Source organism: Elephantulus edwardii, unplaced genomic scaffold (assembly GCF_000299155.1).
Source record: "Elephantulus edwardii isolate Elephantulus edwardi_28Jun2011 unplaced genomic scaffold, EleEdw1.0 scaffold00005, whole genome shotgun sequence".
Lineage (NCBI taxonomy): Eukaryota > Metazoa > Chordata > Mammalia > Macroscelidea > Macroscelididae > Elephantulus > Elephantulus edwardii.
Window position 1 is genome coordinate 20,519,605 of NW_006399755.1, and position 18,450 is coordinate 20,538,054.

The window sequence follows — 18,450 nt, forward strand, 5'->3', positions numbered from 1 at the left end:
AGAGACCAGTCCTTAGAGAGGGACATCATGCTTGGGAGGGTGGAGGGACAGCGCAGGAGGGGAAGGCCCTCTATGAGGTGGATTGATCCAGTGACTGGGGTAATCAGGATGGCCGTGTCAGAGACAGTGCGATTGGCACAGGACAGAGCAGAGTTTAGGACTGTTGTACATAGGGTCGCTATGAGTCACAAGTGACTCGATGGCACATAACAACAACAAATTGTGAAAGCATTGGTGCATAGTCCATAAGAGTTGTACTGCTAAGTCAAAGGCTAATAACTGTCCGGAGGTCAAAGGCTAATAATTGTCGGGAGGTTAGAGTCTGCCCAATCCTCCCACAACAGAGCCCCTGGGGGACAAAAATGAGCAATCTTCTCTCCTGTGATTTGTAGTCTCAGAATCACAAGGGAGGACCAGTAATTAGTCGATTCTTACTTGACCACATTGAGATGGTTTGTTGTTTCTTTTATTTTTATCTTAGTACATGAGCATTTAATGTTATCTCAGCCAACAAAATGATGACAGCTTGATGGTGAGGAAAAGAAGCCTTTAAGTAGAATTTACCCAGATAATCACAATTGTTGTTGTTTTGTTGTTAATTGCCATTGCATTGAGCACGACTCATAGAAACCCTATGACAAAAGACCTGAAGCTTTTCGATAACTATCGTTATTTATCAAAGTTCCTAGAGTTTCCAAAGGCATGTTGTTTAGGAAAGCGGATGCCAAGGGTAAACCGTTATGGCATTTGACACTTCAATGACACAAGGTTCATCATCACAGTAAACTCAGGTGACCTCAGTACAGAGGAGTGCTGTATCATTTAGAAGAAAATATCATAACAACTGACTTTTAAATGCAAAGGTCCTCCCCAACGTCTTATTGACTCTAAACAAGAGGCTTAAATAAAACAACCAATATAGAAGTAGGACCCAGAAATCTAAACCCAAACCCAAACTCCTAAATTTGCTGCGGATTACGGCCCCTAATAGCAACCCTAAATGGCAGTGTAGCGTTTCGCTTAGGGTTTCCAGGGATGCAGTCTTTACAGAAACCAATGCTGAGCTGAGGGTAGATTCTGAACCACCCTTCTCAAGTTAACAGCCGAGCGCTTATGTGCTGCGCCGCCATGGCACCTCTTCCCCCACCTCGCTCCCCAGTTCCCTGGAAAACCCTTTAGAAATCTCCCGTGGGTCAGGACCAGCACCAGAAACCTTTGCCCGCTCCTACCCGTTGAACGGTCTCGTGAGGCTTTCGAAAGTCGAGTTGAAAAAAGTTGCCAAAGAAAGGAAGCCTCGGGGGTCCGGGTGGGTAGTTTTTAGGAGGCCGCCTTTTGATGTAATCCAGCAAGGTCAGAAAGACGAAGGCGCCCAGCAGGAGAGTCCGGAGATGCAGCCCTGCCCAGAGGGCCGCAGCCAGGGAGCCCAGCGCCGCCAGCATGGCTGGAAGCAGGTCTGCGCCTCTGCTCTCTGAGCGGTTAAAATCTCTGAGCAATCTGGCAGCCCCTCCCCTCAGTCCCTTGCCAGGACCCACCCCTCTCCCAGCACCGCCCTCCTACGCTTTCTTTTTTCTTCAAGGCATGCCTCCTCCCACTTTGCCTCTTAGTCCTTCACACCTCCACACCCTTCCTCTCCCTACGTATGGGACTGGTCACACCCCTTCTAGCAAAACCTTGATCCTCCCAATCAACACACCCAATCGAAAAGAGGTCTGTGGCACGCTACCTCGCCAACACACACACACACACACACACACACACACACACCCCACACACACACCCTCCCTCCCTCCCTCCTCCCCCTTCCCACAAGGGGTGGGTGGTGGACTTTCTCCAGTGTAATGCTGTTTGAACTGTCGAAGAGGCAAGGTGCTATCAGTGCAAGTCTCTATGGAACTAAGACAATTATAGGCCTTCTTTTTTGGATACCTATTCAACCGGTATTGGGGGGAAAAATTCGAGAAGCTGAACTTTATACAGAAGAATGCAGCATCAGAATCTGAGAAAGACACAATTTGCATTATGCAGATGATACAACCTTGTCTCCTCAAAGTGAAGAGGTTCTGAAGTGCTTGCTGTGGAAGATTAAAGACTCAGGCTTTCATTACGGATTATATCTCAATATCAAGAAAAGGAAAACCCTCACCACTGGGCCAAAAGGCAATCCTAATAGTTGGAGGAAGCATTGAAATTGCCATCTATTTCATCTTACTTAGATCCACACAATTAACACCTGTGTTATCAGCAGTCAAGAAAGCAAAAGAGCTATCCCATCCCGGTCTGCTTTCAAGAAGCATTCCAAAATTCTACAGAGAGAGGACGTCTGTTTAATGACTGATGTCTTTTACCTGATGTAATGCATGGTCTTTTTGATTACTTGCTATGCATCTGAAGGTTGGACAATGAATAATAGATCAAGAATCAATACTTTTAAGTTTGGGTGTTAGAGAAGATTACTGAATATTCTATGGATTGTCAAAAGAATAAACAACTATGTCTCGGAGAAAGGTTAACCAGGATGTTCCTTAGAGGACTTCAGCTCATACACTTTGCACATGTTTTTAGGAGAAGCTAATCCTTGGAAAAAGACATCCTTGGAAAGGTGGTGGTGGTTGTTGTTATTCTTACACCATTCTTAGCTTGATGTCCCTTTCTAAGGAATAGCCCCTTCTGGCAACATGCCCAAAGCACTTTGGAAAGGTGGAGATTCATTGAAAGAGTGGAAGACACAAAAATTGACACAGTGACTATAGCAAGGGGCTCAAGTAAGTCAGAGATGAGGAAGATGGCACAGAGCACAGATCTGCTGTTCATAGGGTCACTGTGGGTCATAGCCAACTCTGCAGCACCTAACAGCAAAATCAGCACGACTTTGTTCTCATTTCCCCTCATTTTTCTTAAGTTACTGATCTTTCTTTTATACATTTCTAACTACTTTAAAGTTTAGAGAAAAACATTCTTGAGACACGAATAGTGAACACAATTGAGTTTTGTGTTTTGCTTCTTTTATGTCAAGATTTTGAGGGGTTTTTCCCCTAATCTTTTTAATTATTATTATTATTATTTTATATTGGTGATTGAGTAATAATGGACAAGGTCCAATGGTGATTGATTTTAAAAACACAATACATGGGAATGAGTGTGTATGAAACATAATGTGAATGAAGAAAAGTGTGAAACACAATGTGTATATCAAGTTATTTGGAGTATATGTTTCATATCGTAAAAAAATCATTCATTACAGAAATTAATGACTAAAGACTCTGTTATATTATGACTAAAACAAGAATAAGGAATATTTCCTAAGCTCCTCAAAGTTCCTTTATATCCCTTGTGTTCATTTCCCAATAAGCACTCACACCATTGGAAACACTGATCTCAAAACAACTATGAAATATCATCTTACCCCAGTAAGAATAGCAAAATTTAACAAATGGCAAGGAACAAATGCTGGTGAGGTTGTGGAGAAACTGGAACCCTTATTCACTGTTGGTGGAAGTGTAAAATGGAAAATTGCAAATAGAAATACCATTTGACCCAGCAATCCCACTACTGGGAATATACCCCAAAGAAACCATAACTGCCACCCAAGCAGATATATGCACACCCATGTTTATCACAGTTTTGTTCACAATAGCAAAGACTTGCAAACAACCCAAGTGCCCATCAACAAATGAATGGGTAGAGATGCTGTGGTTTATTCACACAATGGAATACTAGGCTGCATTGAAAAACAAGGTATTCATGAAATTTTATTCTTAATGGATGAACCTGGAGGACATTATGTTGAGTGAAATATCTCAGTTACAAAAGGACAAATACTGCATAGTGCCACTGTTGTAAAACAGGACTGACATCAGGGTTGGGGGGAGACTGAGAAAGATAGGGTAAATAATGTATACTGCATTGAAACAGATGAGGGAGAAAACTGTTTAAAAGGGATATGTGATTAGGTTTTATTTCCATAACAGGAGTCCAGAACAAAGAATCCACAGTAGCGTGGACCTGGGCGGGAGGGATTATATAACAATGAAAGAGTTTTATTTTTCAGAAAGAAGAGTGAACTTTGGGGGAGGGGTGGACAGTGAGAAAAGTGCAACAATGAATGAATGGAAATTCAACATCTCTGTAAATTTTCATTAAAATTAATAATAGTAATAATAATAATAAATCAAATTTTTAAAAAAAAACAAAAAACACTGATCTGATTTCCATTATTACGGGTTTTTATTTTCTGGACTCTTCCTTAAATGGAAGCATATTATACACACTCTTTTAAAAATAACTCTAGATAAAGCAGTTTTGTTCTCTTTTTCAATTCAAATTAAGGAAAGAATCCTGCATTGCCAACACTGAGAAGCTGAATTGATCAGGAGTCAAAGACAATTCTGAAGTAAAGATCAACAAAGTTGAGAAAGAGATAAAACATTTCATAACAGCAAACAGGAGAAAGAGTCTGAAAAAGTGATTGGCCTTTTCCTTTGGTGATTTTTCAGAGGCTTAATGGGAAAATAGTGATGGAGAAATAGAAAAGGCAGCTTGAGAGGGCAAAAGAATACAAAACTTTGTCTTCTCTGAAGTTCAAGTTCAACAAGGGAAGCAGGTAGTGCAAATTTGTTGTTACTGTTATGTGCCATTAACTCAACTACAATTCATAGTGACTCTGTAACAACCTTTCTGAAACATTCCCTATCCTGTGAAGCATGTTATACACACTTGGAAATCAGATCAGTATTTTTAAAATAGCTCCAGATGAAGCAGAAGGTTCGCTCTCTTTTTCATTTCAGATCTCTGACATACTTGATCTCATTGTTACAGTTACTGAGTAAGTCCGTCTTGTCAAGGGCCTTCCTCTCTTACACTGACCCTTCACCTTTCCAAACATGTTGTCCTTCTCCAAGGACTGGCCCCTCCTTACTATATGCCCAAAATATGCACCCTGGTTTCACTTTCTTCAGGACAGACCTATTTGTTCTCATGAAAGTCTATGGGATAGTCAATATTCTTCTTCAATAACACAATTCCTCTATCGTCCTTATTCATTATCCAACTTTCAGATGTATAGCAAGTAATTGAAAAGACCAGGACATGGATTAGTATACCTGAGTATTACAGTGCTCCACCTAAAAACATGTCTAAAATTCGTGAGATGAAGTTTCACCACCCTGGCTTCTAATAAGCACTCTGGTGCTTCCTTCAAGAAATAATTGTTTTATTGTAGAATGAGTATGAGAATCCAAGGTGTGGGGGTGCGGTTTGAGAGGGAAGGAAACAGAAGGGTGAGGATCGGTGTGGGGGGGGGCAGGGTGTTACTCATAGGATTTCACAATTAGATGGGTGGGTGAGGTGAGGGAAATGGGAAGGATCTTTTGTGAAAAACAATGTATTCAAACTTTGTAAAGAAATCAAATTTTAAAAAAAAGAAATAATTGTTTGTTCTTTGGCAGCCATTATATATTCAGTACTTTTCTCCCATAACACAATTAAAAAGAATAAATTTTTCTTTAGTCTTCCTTATTCATTGTCCAACTTTCAGATACACGGAGACAATTGAAAATATCATGGCTAAATGGAGCCTTTTAGAGAGGCCCCGACACCAGAATTTCCCTATGCAATATGTCTGTTGATTTCTTGGTTGTTGCTACTGTGACGGTTGATTACTGATCTAAGTAAAATGAAATCATTGACAATTTCAGTCTCTTCTCCATCTATCATGAATTTGTCTACTGCTCCAATGTTGGAGAGTTTTCCCCCTTAAAGTTGAGATATAACTCATATTGAAGGCTGTAGACTTTGATCTTATGTGGCTGGTGTGATTCTAGTCTTATTCACTTTCTATAAGCAAGGTTGTGTCATCTGCATAACACAGGTTGTTGATGTGTCTTCCTCCAATCCTGATGTCGCAGTCTTCTTCATATATTCAATTCTGAAATTATGTGCTCATGATACAGATTGGATAGGTATAGAGAAAGAATACAGCCCTGATGCACACTTTCTTGATGCTTAATCATGTAATGTTCCCATGTTCTGTTTGAACAACTATTTCTTGATTTATGGATAGATTTTACATGAGCATCAATAAGTATTCATAATTTTTCATGATACATAATTAAATGCCTTCACATAGTCAATAAAACACAAATCAACATTTTTCTTGGGATTTGTTTTCATTTTCTTTAGCTTCAGGTAGAACTTGCACATTAGTAGTTGAAGATCTACTCCATAATCAGCACCTGGCCTAGTTTTCACAGTTAATATTGAGCTTTTTCAAAAGATTCTTCTGACAGATGTAATTAATCTGATACCTGTGTATTTCATCAGGTGAAGTCCATGTGTATAGTTGTCAACAACCCAACTTTTCATTCCAATCATCAATTATTATTGTGAACCAAAATTATGAATTTTGTATTATGAATTAATCAAAATCTTCCTGAAGATTATCCAAAAACAACTGGAAATGTACATCAATAGAGAATTGCTGGAAATACAAACTGAGTTTAAAAGAGGCTCTGGCACTAAGGACATCACTGCCAATAGCAGATGGATCTTGGCTGAAAGCAGAGAGTTCCAGAAGAATGTCTATTTGTGTTTTATTGACTACGCAAATGCATTTGACTGTGTGGATTACAATGAATTATGGCTAACATTGAGAAGAATGAGAACCCCAGAATATTTTATTGTGTTCATGCAATACCTATACTTAGATGAGGAAGCAATCATACAAACAGAGCAAAGAAACAGTGCATGGTTCAAAACCAAGACAGGAGTCCATCAGGGTTATGTCCTTTCTTTGATCCTTTTCAATCTATATGGGCAACAGATCATCTGAGTCTGGACTCCATGAAGAAGAATGTGGCATTAAGATTGGAGGAAGACTCATCCACAACCTGAATTATGCAGATGATAACAACCTTCCTCCCCAAAACTGAGGAGGACCTGAAGTGTTTGCTGCAGAAGGACTGCAGTCTTCCATATGGATTGAAGCTCAACATGAAGAAAACATAAATTCTTACCACCAGGGCAAATGGCAGCATCATGATAGATGGAGAAGAAATTGAAGTTGTTAACAATTTCCTCATGCTTGGGTCCACAATCAACACTCTTGACACCAGCAGTTAGTAAATCAAAAGAGGACAAATTACTTTGTGAAAATCTGCTGTCAGTGACCTCTCCTGAGTGATAGGGAGAAACAATGTCAGTCTAGAGCCTAAGGTGCACTTAATCCAGGCCATGGTTCTCAGTTACTTGCTATACATCTGAGAGCTGGACAATGACCAAGGGAGACAGAAAAAGAATTGATGTCTTTGAGATGTGGTGTTGGATAAGAGAATTGACCATATCAAAGACTGTCAAGAGAGCAAACATATCTGTCCTTGAGAGAGTGAAACCAAGTTGCCTCGTGCAGACTAGGATTGTGAAGCTCCATTTCACATACTTTGGACATGTGGTCAAAAGGGACTAGTCCCTAGAAAAGGACATCATGCTTGGAAGGGTGGAGGGACAGTGCAGGAAAGGAAGATCCTGAATGACATGGATTGATGCAGTGATTGTGGCAATGGGAGTAGGTGTGTCAGAGACAGTGAGATTGTTTCAAGATTGGACAGGATTCAGAGCTATTGCTTATAGGATTCCTATGAGTTGTAATCAACTCAATGGCCCATAACAACAAACATCATTCTGGTATTCTCTGCTTTCAGTCAAAAGCCATCTAACTTAGTGATGATATACCTCCTGATGGTCTCTGCTGAACCCAGCTTGAATATCTAGCAGTTCCCTATTGATGTACTGATTTTTAAATCATTTTCAGCATGATTCTATTTTCATATGATATTAAAGATATTGAAACTGAAGAAAGCAGTTCTAAGAGAGTGGGGGGAAAGAAGAAAAAATCATTAGAAATTCATTTAGGGCCCAGTTATTGGTGTATTTTGTTATAATTTCATTTTTAACTTTTGTTTCAGCAGATATTCATGTTGTACAAATTTCTGATTACCCTTCATGTAGACAGACTGATGGGGAAAGTATGATAGGTTTGATTTTTATGCCAAATCATCAGGCATGGTTAAATAACTTTTAGAAGTATTAAAACAAATGTTCCTACTCTATATTTAAAATAAAAAAAATATTGTTCAATAATTTACATATTCCTTTGGATCACTTTTTTTTTTTAAGATGAGAACAAATATAAATCTCTTCCAGTCAGTTTAGTGTCAATACCAATCTCTCTAGCTGGAAGAAATTGCCTTCTACGGGATCAACTGCACTACGCAATATAGTAACACTTTTGTTCACCTGTTATTTTAGAGGCATGTGCAGCCCAAAGTGGCCACATGGCATGTTTAACTCCCCGTTTCATGGAATTTATCTTGTGTTTCTATAAGGGAGTGTTCCTCACTTTGTAACTTAGACTTCCAAACCAGCAGAACATTGTGTTGTAGAGACAGGAAGCAAAAAAATTGCAAGGAAATTACTTGTTATAATAATAGATATTGCCACTTGCATTCCTGCCCCTTGTTACCTGACCAATGATTTCTAGCTATTGGGGAATAGCTTCACATACTGGGCGCTGGATTAAAGCATACACAGCCTCATTGTCCCATCTTAGAAAAGGACTACCACCTAGCTGACACCCTAACTGTGTCTTTAAATAGAAAGACATGCCATCATTCTATCAAGCCCCCTGCCTCAAGGTGATTTGAAACATGGTGATAAGACCTCGATTTGGTAGTAAGACCAAGTGAATTACATGGTCTTGAGCTCATTGCCCCACTTGATTTGCTAGGAGGTGATTCCTCTGATCTAAGTCAATATTGTGTGAGATAGGGTAAAGTTTAGATAGGAAGTCACCTAACAATAACAGCACCTACTTCTGTAAAGATTATCGTACTCCCATGTTTTATTGAGGCTTTGCTCACAGTAGCAAAAAGTTGGAAACAACCCAAGTGCCCATCAACAAATGAATGGACAGAGAAGCTCTGGAACATGCACAGAATGGAATACTACACTGCACTGAAAAACAAGGAACTCATGAAATATTATACAAAATAAGTGAGCCTAGAGGACATTATGCTGAGTGAAATATCTCAGTCACAAAAGGACAAAAATTGCATAGTGCCACTGTTGTAAAGCGGGACTGGCCTCGGGGTTGGGGTGAAACTAAGAGGGGATAAATAATGCATACTGCATTGAAACAGACAAGGGAGAGAACTGTTTAGGAGGAATATATGATTAGGTATTATTGTCATGACAAGAGTCCAGAATGAAAGCTGCATAGTGGCATGGACTGGGATGGGGCGGGGGGGGGGGGGGGGATTGGATAACAATGACAGGTTTTTTTTTTGGTTTGGGGTTGGTTTTTTTTCCCCAAAGAGAAAAGCGAACTGGGAGGGTGGGGTAGGCAAGGAGGAAGGTATGCAACAATGAAAGAATGGAAATCCAAAAGAAATAAAGAAATTAATACATTTAAAAAAATATTATTGTACTATGTCCATTGCCAGACTCATAAGGTATTCATACTGATTTTATAAGAGATTAAAGGTATTTCAGTTTCCAAGGTTGTAATCTTTACAGGAGCTGGTGTTTCTCTGAGGCTGCTGGATTAGAACGATTTAGTTAGTAGACAAATGCTATACTCACTGCTCAATCAGGACTCCTTTTACACTGTATGAGGGAGTTGTTTTCTGCCTGTCGGGTCACTGTGAGATCCCAGTGAGGTGGAATTCAGTGGATAACAAGTTCAAAGGCTGGAACTATTTGTATCATTATTCTCCCCAACCTATTTCACCATAATTAATCATGATTAAACCCTATTTGGCTGGAAGCCTAAAGTGAAGGCAGGACAAGCTTATATAACTACTGACATAGCATATTTTCCTTAACTGTAAATCAACATAATAGATATCTCTGCCTTGCTGACTTCATCAAGGATCATTCTGAGAATCAAATGAGATGAAGTTTATACTAGAAATCTCTCAAACTGCTTGCTAAGTTATCAATCTGTCATGTGAGTGACAATAGAAATGTGTTTAATAGGACTTTTTAATAGATGACTTTTTGGAAATAGATTACCTGGCTTTTTCTTGGAGGTGCTCCAGGGTGGACTAGAGCCTTGAACATGTAACCTTTCACGCGTAATCTAGTTCATTAATCATCTGTACCACCCCGGAACACCAAAACAAACAAATGTCTCTTGTCAGTAGAGCTTGAGTTCATCCAAGGGACAAGCTGAGAAGTGTTCTCAACTGTCTTACACCATTTGAATGAATGTTAAATAGGTATTTAGTTCATTTCCTTGTTAAGGAAGGGGAAAACAAATAACAGATATAATTTTGTAAAACACTATTTTAGTTTACAAACACTTGATGGACATGTTGTTGTTGTTGTTATGCGCCATCGAGTCGTTTGTGACTCATAGCGACCCTGTGTACAACAGCCCTAAACCCTGTTCTATCCTGTGCCAATCTCACTGCCTCTGACACACCCATCCTGATTACCCCAGTCACTGAATCAATCCATCTCACAGAGGGTCTTCCCCTCTTGCGCCGTCCCTCCACCTTCCCAAGCATGATGCCCCTCTCCAAGGACCTGTCCCTCCTTGCAACATGCCCAAAGTATGTCAGACGAAGCCCCAGAATCCTTGCCTCCAAGGAATTGCTTGGTTTAACACTCTCCAGGATGAATCTGGTTGTTTTCTTGGCAGTCCATGGTACATTCAGTACTCTTCTCAAGACACTGAGCTAAGGGCAGGGTCAACACTGTAACTAATGGTTAACTCCACAATGAGGGATTTATTTTTCACTGCTCCACAAATTGCTTGTCTGTCAGATACTCCTCAAAATCTAAACATTCAGATTAAGACAGACTAGGAAGAAGGATTTGCCACCCACTTCTGAAATAGCAGGCCTCTGAAAACCCAATGTACAACAGAACACACGCAGACTAACAGAAAGGGCAACCTAGGTAGAACTTTCAAGTACGGAAATACAAAGGAAGAGGAACACTTGTAAGCAGACCCTAGTGACTGGAACATGGAATGTGAGATCCATGAATGTAGGAAAATTATAAATTGTTAAGAAAGAAATGGAACACATAAATATTGACATATTAGGCATTGGAGAGATGAGATGGACTAGCATGGGGCATTTTGAGTCAGATGATCATATGATATATTACTCCGGAGATGAAAAGATGAGGGGAAAAGGGGTTGCCTTCATAGTAATAAAAAGTAATTTCTAGATCCATCTTGAAGTACAACATCATGAGTGACAGGATTATATCCATACGATTACAAGGAAGTTCAGTGAATACCACAATCATTCAGATATATGCACCAACAACTAAAGCCAAAGTAAGAAGAAATAGATTATTTCTGCCAGCTCTTACAGTCGGAGATAGATCGAACATGCAATCAAGATGCATTGACAATAATGGGTGACTGGAATGCAAAAGTTGGGAACAGAGAAGAAGGATCTGTGGTTGGAAAACATGGGCTTGGTGACAGAAATGAAGCTGGAGATAGAATGAATTTTGTATAATCAATGACTTATTCATTGCAAATACGTTTTATAAGGAACATAAACGCAGGTTATACACACGGATTTCACCTGATGGTATGCATAGGAATCACACTGATTACATCTGTGGAAAGAACCACTGGAGAAGCTCAATATCAGCTGTGAAAACTAGGCCAGGTGCTGATTGTGGAACAGACCACCAATTACTCATATGCAAGTTCAAGCTGAAACTAAGGAAAATTAAGCCAAATCCACAGGAGCCAAAATGTTACTTTGATTTCATCCCACCTGAATTTCAGAATCATCTCAGGAACAGGTTTGAGGCCTTGAACACTAACGAACGAAGACCAGATGAGTTGTGGGAGGATGTCAAAGGTATCATCCAGGAAGAGTACAAATGGTCATTACAAAGACAGAAGAGGAAGAAAAGACCAAAATGATGTCAGAAGAAACTCTGAAGATTGCACTAGAGCGTAAAGAAGCCAAAGCACAAGGAAGAATTCAAGATACTAAAGAGCTGAACAGCAGATTCCAAAAGTCAGCTCAGAATGACAAAGCAAAATATAACAATGAAATGTGTGAGGAGCTGGAGTTGGAGAATCAAAGGGGCCGAACTTGTTCAGCATTTCTTAAGCTCAAAGAACTGAAGAACAAATTCAAACCTCGAGTTGCTAGAATCAAGGATGCTTTAGGCAGAATATTAAATGATCCAGGAAGTATTAAAAGAAGATGGAAGGAATATACTGAGTCATTGTATCAAAAGGAGTTGGCACATACAGAAGAATATAATGAAATAACTTCATGGATGTACTTTCCTTTAATTCGTATAACAACTTTATTTGGAAAAGAATCATAAACCTCTTTTCATCTCCTGGGTGGAAAGACAAATCACTTTGCATGTAAAGGATCTGCCTGTGGGGCTACATGGCAGAAGACAGCAGAGCTGGGATTTGGATTTCGTTTCCTCTTAGTGTAATTACTATGATCTCGCCTCAGAAGTACTTCTGTTCTCTCACTTCTGAGAAGGCCCGGTTGTCTTTAGTACACATTCCGTGGTTGTGGTTCTTGTTTTTCCTCAGCTGCATCACGATCCAGGAACAGCACAGATGCGGTAACCCACAGGGGACAGGGTGAGACCTGATCTGAACTTGAGGCTCAGCTTCTCATTGGCTGGAGGCATGAAGGTAAATTTTTGTAGAAGGGAAGTGAAGAAAATAAACAGTTCAGTCCTGGCCAGCTGTTCTCCAAGACAAGCTCGTTTTCCTGAAAAGAAAAAAGAAAAAGAAAAAAAAAAAGAAACCAACACAAACAAACTCCGAGATTGAATTTTATTCCCTGGTGCATGAGGTGTGCATCAGGAGTGGAAATCCTCTTCCTACTCTGAGAAGGTAGGTAGAGAAAGGACTCACCACTACTCAACGCCTTATTTCCAGAGGATCACTTAAGTCTGTCAACCACCTGTATAACCTCAGGCACAGAGTTAGCCCACATTATGGATTCAAAACGCCTTTGGGAATCACACAGAGGAAGCAGAAAACAGAAGCGAGGAGGGAAGCATGCAGTCTACCCTCCCTCAGAGCCTTCCAGAAGTACTTAACCTTGCCTACACGTTGATTTCCAATTTATAACTGCCAGAAATCTAAGCGAATATATGCCAAGCAATTTGTGCTACTTTATAAAAAAATTTCTAGAACATAAATACAGTAACGGCCTTCAATATTAACAGTATTCTCCTTACTTATTGGGGATCTCAGCCACATGAATCATCCTCTCCACTTGGTTAACGGCCTCCCTGGCTTTCACATGGCCCTATGACACAGAGGTCCTTCCCAACAAGGGTGTTTATTTCTAATGTGGAGCCCTGGCCGTTTCCCTCTCCTGATACAAGAGAAAAAACAGGAAGCAGAAGGATGGAGATCCAATTCCATTTCTCTCAATTTTGAGCCATATGATTAGGGTCAAATTAAGTTCTCTTTCTAGGAATTAGTAAAAAATACATGTGTGTATACGAACTTTATAGGTAAACAGTGCAAAAAAAAAAAGACTTACAAGAAATAAAAAAGATTTAAAGAATAATAAAAAGGGAAAAATACATTTGTACATGTGTGAAAGAGAGGGAAAAGGAGAGTATGAATGTTTATGGTGAACAAGATGTTTATTTTAGCATACAGACTTCAGATTGAATTCAAATAGAACTCATTTAATAATTTACACAGCAAAATAAAGATTTTTTTAAATGCCATCATAGTAATAATAAACTTATTGGCATTAAAATAGAATTAAGGTTATTAAAATTGAATAACATAATAAAATAGCCTAGTGGCAAGAAGCTTTGCTGCAATCCCAGAGTCATGAGGTTTGAAGCCACCACCTGCTCCATGGATGGGCAATCTTATGCAATCGAACTGCCTCTGAAAACCCACTTGAGGTTTAGCTATGGGTTAATTCTGACTCAAAGGCACATACAAATAACTTAATTGATTTTTATAAATAGTACAATGTTTTTAATAGATGATTTTTTGGAAATAGATAGCTTGGCCTTTCCTTGGAGTTGCTCCTTGGTGGACTAGAGCCCTGAACCTGAAAATTTCTTTTCATTAAATATGCCAAAAGTATATTTAATTCTCAAAACAGAGAAAAACAATTAAAAGACTATTTTTAACTTTTTAAAAAAAAAATACAGCTCCACCTTCATTTTCAGCCTCTTAGGTGTCTTGGGAAGCTTTTGTAGCCTAATTTTGGGGCCTGTGTGTCTGAGTGAATCTGAAGAAATGGGTTTTACCCTACCAATCCTACTACTGGACCTCAATGGGAAGTATGTGTCCACATGTTATGATGTACCATTGAGTCTGGACTGACTCATTTTTGACCCTCCATCAGGTATTCAGAGGCTGAAAATCACATAGGAAGCGACTGCCAACTCCTCTCCCTCAGAGTAACTAGAGGATTTGAATTGTCTGCCTTTGGGATGACAGACCGACTCCTCATGCTTGGCCATCAAATCCGTAGTATCTGAAACACTACCTTTGGAGTTTAACATGCTTTTCATTATGGAAATATGTGGTATCAAAAAATAGAAAGCAGAAAATAAAGTGATAATGAAAGGGTTAAACAAAATTTGGAGCAATGTTGAAATGCAAAGTCATTGAAGTCAAGTCAGAATCAATTCATTGATGATCCTCCACCAGGTTTTCAGAGGCTGTAAATCAGGCACATTAGCCTCATGTTAATGACTTCCTGTACATTACACTTCTTTCACATGGTAGTTTCTGATGGTTTCTTTCATTTTTTAAATAATTTCAAATGATTCCAAATGATAGCAGTGTATGGGACAGAGTAGAACTGTCCCATAGGAATTTTTGGTTATCATCTTTATGGAAGCTGAACTCCAGGGGTTTTGTCATGAAATGCCTGAGTGAGTTGAAACTGCCTATCTATTGACTTGAACTTTCAGCCATTATTTTTAACACCCATTTTTGTTTCTTGGCCAAACTAGTTACTACACTGATGATTGACAAATGGTGATTTTCTAATTTGTTCCATGTTTATTGGTTGGGAGAAGTGTGACATTAGGATTGGTGGAAGATTCATCAACAATCTGCTTTATGTAGATGACACAACCCTGCTTGCTGAAACTGAAGAGGACCTGAAGCGCTTTCTGCAAAAGGTGAAGGAATGTAGCCTTCAATATGGATTGAAGCTCAATATAAAAATTCTCACCATTGGGCCAATTAGCAGCATCAGGATGGATGATGAAGAGACTGAGACTGTTAACAGCTTCAGTTTGCTTGGCTCCACAGTCAACACTCTTGGCACCAGCAGCCAGGAAATTAAAAGACATATTGCAATGGGAAAGTCTGATGTTAGGGAACTCTCCAGAGTGTTGATGAGCAATGGTGTCTCTCTGGAGACTAAGATGTGCCTGAGACAGGCCATTTATTTGGAACTTACCTATTGAAAAAGCCAGAAAGGCTTCCCTCTTCTTAAACTGTCCATTCTCCAGAAAGTGCTCTGGATTGAATGTGTCAGGGGTGGCCCACTCTTTGGGGTCCCTGTGAAGTGCTGTCAGATTGGTCAGAATCATGGTGCCCTAGAAAAGGCAGCAAAGATTCAGGAAAGGCTTAACCCATTCAACACATTTACACAGAAGGTGATCTGGAGGATTCAAACCATTATCTTCCATTGTTGTTGTTCTTGTTGTTGTTATATGCCATCGAGTTGTCTGCAACTCATGGTGACCCTATGTACATTAGCTCTGAAAGCTGTCCTATCCTGAGCCAATCTCATCATCTCCGACACACCTAATCCCATTTCTCCAGTCACTGAGTCAATCCATTTCATCCTGGGTCTGCCTCTCCTGTGCTGCCCCCTCCACCCTTTCAATCATGATGTCCCTCTCCAAGGTCATCTTCTATTAGCACCCCAATATTTAAGTTGTTAATCATCAGGCTTCCAGGTGGAAGCCAGGAGAAACCAAGGGAAGAGATGTGTGTCCAGCCATCTTTTTTTAAAAAGGACACTAAAATGCACAGTAGAACTGTCAGCAGAGATTCCAAGATTCTGGGAGTATGGGATTAGATGTTTGTGTGAGGACTTGGGAATGTAACAGAATCTACTACAAAACAATGTTCACTGAAATCTCTAAGAATTACATCTATCTTATCCACAGTTCATCACGGTGATGACATAGAACTAAGAAGCCTTTTCCCCCTTGTGCACGGGTTCACCTTGAATCTGGGATGGATGCTAAGACAGCTACTGAACCAACAACTGAGGAAAATTGTATAATGCTAAGTAATGCCTTGGGTCCATTAGGGCTCATGGTGATACCCTATTAGGTCTGCAAAGCTTTTCTGTTTAATAAAAGATATTACCTTTCTTTTCCCAAGTAAAGGTTGATATGTTCAAAATGGTGACCTCTCCATTAACAGTCTAACAATTCTAATTTTAAAGTCAAACTAAATCAGTAGCAGTAGTGGGAACTGATTACAGCACAACAAAGACAAAGTTTTGTAATCATAACCTGATTCCTTAGCAAATGAGAGATCTTAGACAAGGTACTTAACTTCTCTGAGTCTCAACTTTCCTCTATAAAATAGGTAGGATATAAAAAAAGGAGTAATTCTTAAGATGGATTGAAACATTTTGAAAGACACTAAATGGTCTACAACCTCTGCAGGACAAACAAAGCAAGGATTCTGAAGCTTCGTCTGACATACTTTGGACATGTTGCAAGGAAGAAGGACTGGTCCTTGGAGAGGTACGTCATGCTTCATGATTCAGTGACTGGGATAATGGGGGTAGGTGTGTCGGAGATGGTAAGATTGGCACAGGATAGGGAAAATTTAGGGCTGTTGTAAATAGGGTCGCTATGAGTCGCAGGTAACTCCACGGCACATAACAACAACAACAACAGCAACAAATGGTCTACAGTCATTGCTTGATAAACTCTGGCCTCTTTCTCACTCTAACAGTGTGGTCGACTCATGGGTTGACTTTTACTTTTGTGATAGTAAGTACCGTATCTCTCTCTGCATCTTTTGGGTGAAAAGTGTTCTATATTATTCTGGAAATGTCAGCATTAAGGTAATGTTAACTCAGGTATTCTCAAATTTCTTTCACATTTGAGCATTCTATAAGCCACACATTGTATGCAGTAAGTGTCTTATCCTGTGAAATATTCTCCCAGAGAATTCATCATGCACGCTGCTGTTGTAATCTACATCAAGTATGTCCCCACTCATGATGACACCATACAAGGAGATCTGTGTCGGGATCCATTCAAAGGGAGACCTCCAGTTTTTCTTCCTCCTGTGGAAACTCCACTAAAACTTGTTCTTTATGCTACTAGGTGCCCTCAGGTGTCTTCTGACAGCAACACTTAAACATACACTTGCATACAGGTAGTGATGAGCTGAAGTGCATTGGCCTGAAACTTAGTCTTGTTTCTCATATGGAAGCTGAGAATTACATCACCAACCACCACTGTCTTCCAGTGCAAATTAAGATAGTTAAAACTCTAAGAAGTAGCAAAGCATTGCAAAGTATTTCTTTATCTAAACCTACCTGGTCATATTGATGTTAGGTGTTTTGAATCAACTAAGACTCGTAGCCACATTCATAGCTAACAGCAGATCTAAACCTTCCTTCCCTGCATTATCTTCATGATCTATCAAGTTCAAGCTTATGTTTACAGTCACTGTCAATCTGTCAATCGATCTTGTTAAAAGCTTCCCTCTTTTCACAAATCTACCTTCTCAAGAATGCTGCATTCTTCCAAGGACCGGCCTCTCTTAGTAACACATCATAAGTATGCTAGAAGAATTTTCACCATACTTGCTTTTAAGATACAAACTTGTTGCACTTCTTCCAATACATATTTATTTGTAAGGTTTTAAAAATTATTTATAGAATCTCTGCTCTCTTTTCTCAAATATCTAATAACATAATGGTATTGATGTTCTAAAACCACACTTGGAAGGAAGTAAAAGCATACTGTATTAAGTATAACAGCCCTAACCTTGTTTGAGTCATTCCTTGGTACATGAATGCAGATAATTTTCAAATTTTAGTTCCTACTGTCACAATAGACAGGCATAATGACTTGAGTCCGAGTTCCTGATTACCTTTGGCAGATAGTAGCCATCCAGAGTGGTGTCAAATGTCACTTCCCTGGGTACATTCAGGGGAATGATGTTACCCATTCTTTGCACCTCGTGGATGACGGCATTAGTGTAGGGCATGTGGTCTCGGTTGGCTGTGCTGGGCAGCTGTGATTGGCCTAGTACTTTGTTGATTTCAGCTTGTACTTTCTCTGGAAAAGAGAAGAAAGTTTTAACTTTATTTTTTTAACATTTTAACATTTTTTTGCCTTACTCCAAAGATATAGATGATCTCCAACACCTCACCTTTGTATTTCAATTTGAAATTAAATTATACT

General features: G+C 39.5%; 2 protein-coding genes across 2 annotated transcripts in view; both read right to left on the reverse strand.

Moving 5' to 3' along the window:
* The window catches only part of LOC102854455 (cytochrome P450 2J2-like), a 25,983-nt gene extending 24,544 nt beyond the window's left edge, over positions 1-1,439 (reverse strand). Inside the window, exon 1 of the mRNA XM_006879740.1 lies at positions 1,230-1,439. Coding sequence (XP_006879802.1) covers positions 1,230-1,439 — 210 coding nt within the window. The remainder of the gene's footprint in view (positions 1-1,229) is intronic.
* An 11,155-nt stretch (positions 1,440-12,594) lies between these two features.
* Positions 12,595-18,450, reverse strand: part of LOC102847908 (cytochrome P450 2J2-like) — a 45,779-nt gene continuing 39,923 nt past the window's right edge. Inside the window, exons 6-8 of the mRNA XM_006879832.1 lie at positions 18,137-18,324; positions 15,462-15,600; positions 12,595-12,773 (exon numbers count right to left, since the gene is read on the reverse strand). Of these exons, the coding sequence (XP_006879894.1) occupies positions 12,595-12,773; positions 15,462-15,600; positions 18,137-18,324 (506 nt within the window). The remainder of the gene's footprint in view (positions 12,774-15,461; positions 15,601-18,136; positions 18,325-18,450) is intronic.